This window comes from Musa acuminata, chromosome BXJ1-10, assembly GCF_036884655.1.
Source record: "Musa acuminata AAA Group cultivar baxijiao chromosome BXJ1-10, Cavendish_Baxijiao_AAA, whole genome shotgun sequence".
NCBI classification, from domain to species: Eukaryota; Viridiplantae; Streptophyta; class Magnoliopsida; order Zingiberales; family Musaceae; genus Musa; species Musa acuminata.
The window spans coordinates 2,507,735-2,510,000 of NC_088336.1; the positions used below are offsets into that span (position 1 = coordinate 2,507,735).

Here is a 2,266-nt window from a genome sequence, read left to right on the forward strand (position 1 = left end):
ATGAATCGATAAAGACTAGATTCTTAGTAAAATATTTTAGAAAACTAATAAAGTATGAAGTTTACAAAGGAACTTACCTATTAGGCATGAAGCGCAAGTTTCCACCATGCTTGCAATTCTTCATCCTCAAATTGAATATAATCAAAAGTGGATGTCTTGATACACAATCCAACGGTGAGCGATGAAGAAGGTTTTCGATGAACATAGTTATGAAGAAAGGCTTGGGGGAGAATATGGAAGCCCAAGATATCCTCTGGGAAGGAGAACGAAGAGACTAGAAGATGATCCAATGACCCAACGACCTAAAAAGTGGATGTGTTTTTTTGGGAAGGAAGCATCTTAATGATTAATCAAAGAAATCATTAAGATGCTTCCTTCTTTGTTTCAGATCTCTTGGAAGACGCAACGGCTCTTATACTATTAAAATAAAGTATTAGTTTACCTTATAAGGATAATCCTGCTTTCTTTGATTAATCTCACCCAATAAACCTAGTCAACGATCTGATTATATATTTCGTGATTGCATTTGTTTTTTCACGTCGTCATGCATTATATTTTTAGAAGTCATTATTGATTTGACTTTATCCTCCAGCATATACTTACATGTGATATTGATGTTTATATATATATACATATATATATATATATATATACTTAACACATCCTTGGGTATGATAGGAGTAGAAAGGTCATCGTTGTCTTCCTCCAAGTTGTTCTCATCTTCTACTCCTACCACTTCTCCACCATCATCATGGGGTGGCCACCGGAAGACATGGCAGCTCAGGATCTCCAGTGCGAGGATCACTTCGTGTGTTGCACCTCAAAGGAAACAGACGTGTCTTGTCAATCCCTTGGCTTCTCTTCCCGTCCGCTAGAACGGGAGATCGTTGACCAGGACGAACTCCACTACTATACCCTCATCGCCATGGACTCTTCAAGTTCCACCAAGAAGCTGTGTCACAACGCCTACGAGCGCGGCCGGAGGAAGAAGATCAACGACCTCTACGCTTCGCTTCGCGCCCTACTCCCCGAGTCGGATCAAAGCGTACCTCTTCCGAACCCGTAGTCCTGTTTTTGATTCGTCCTAATGTTAACTTTGATCGGTCGATCACACAGAGGAAGAAGAACCTGAGCATTCCACTGACCATTTCCCGAGTCTTGAAGTACATACCGGAGCTGCAACGGCAGGTCGAGCGGCTGCAGCAGCGGAAGGAAGAGATCTTGTTGGCGCTGTCGAGGCCGGAAGAACAAAGCCACTGTGGTGACATTGTGGTGTACCGTCCCATGGTGTCAGCCGCCTGTCTAAGTAACAGGGAAGTCATGGTGCAAGTATGTTTGTTGAGTAGCCACTTTTCCATTTCGTTCTCCAAGATCCTGAGACTCCTGAAGAGAGAGGAGCTTCATCTTGTGAATGCATCAACTTACACCACCCATGACGGCAGATGCTTCTGCAGTCTCCACATCGAGGTCTCTTCTACTTAGCGCAACAATGGTTGGTTTTAAGAATTTCTATCTCACTTTTGCTTGAGATGCTAACTTCTTTTTACCATGGACGATGTTGTGTTCAGGCAAGGGAAACCTTTGATACAGAATGTAGAATCTTCTGTGACACTCTCTTGAAAGAAATTAAGGAGCAAGCAGAACTTGGTTCCAGAATTACTTGGAACATGTAGTATGTGTTATAGCTGTGCAGAGGAGAGGTTTTTTCAAGTGAACTTTTTGTGTATAATATCTAGTGATTCCTGTTTAACTGGTATTTTGCATTCGATAGCTTTACCCTTTTCTTCGTTGGAATATTTCGTGATTTTGACATACAGTGGTTCCTCCATGGAACAAGTAAACAAAAAAAATTATACAAAAAAAAATATTGTTATATCCTGTATCTACTTTATTTATTTATTATAGAAGAAAAGAAGCACCGGAGAAAATTATAGGCGAAGATCTTTAAGTTCTCAACGATAAATGTTGCAAGATATAATCTTATATTATAAAATATTCCATTAAAGAAAAAGGGAACATGATAAAATAAATCAATAATCAATTTAGAAATAACACCAATAGCATATAGGGCGAATTTGTAGGGGAAAAACAAAAAGAAGCTCTTTTTGGACTTTTCTAAAGGATATCCCATTTCTCATACGGCATCCCTTATTTATCATACTTCCAGACATACCTTCTCACAAGATAACTCAAGTAGTATCTAATTAGATCCTATGGATTGTTTCATATGATGTATCGGTCTAATCCACATATACATGATTTATGT

The 2,266-nt window shown here is 39.3% G+C and overlaps 1 protein-coding gene across 1 annotated transcript; it reads left to right on the plus strand.

The window, feature by feature from the left end:
* The first annotated feature begins 693 nt into the window (after window positions 1-693).
* Window positions 694-1,714, plus strand: LOC135594862 (protein IRON-RELATED TRANSCRIPTION FACTOR 2-like). The gene is made up of 3 exons (XM_065085367.1): window positions 694-1,045; window positions 1,117-1,467; window positions 1,569-1,714. Exons 1-3 carry the CDS (start codon window positions 752-754, stop codon window positions 1,671-1,673), a joined length of 750 nt encoding a protein of 249 aa, XP_064941439.1. The 5' UTR covers window positions 694-751; the 3' UTR covers window positions 1,674-1,714.
* Window positions 1,715-2,266: the final 552 nt, after the last annotated feature.

Bases quoted from the DNA above. Each gene is read 5' to 3' on its own strand.
- LOC135594862 (XM_065085367.1), top strand. From the start codon at position 752: ATGGGGTGGCCACCGGAAGACATGGCAGCTCAGGATCTCCAGTGCGAG. The intron at 1,046-1,116 runs GTACCTCTTCCG...TCGATCACACAG, and splicing joins TCCCCGAGTCGGATCAAAGC to AGGAAGAAGAACCTGAGCAT. The intron at 1,468-1,568 runs GTCTCTTCTACT...TGTTGTGTTCAG, and splicing joins TCTGCAGTCTCCACATCGAG to GCAAGGGAAACCTTTGATAC.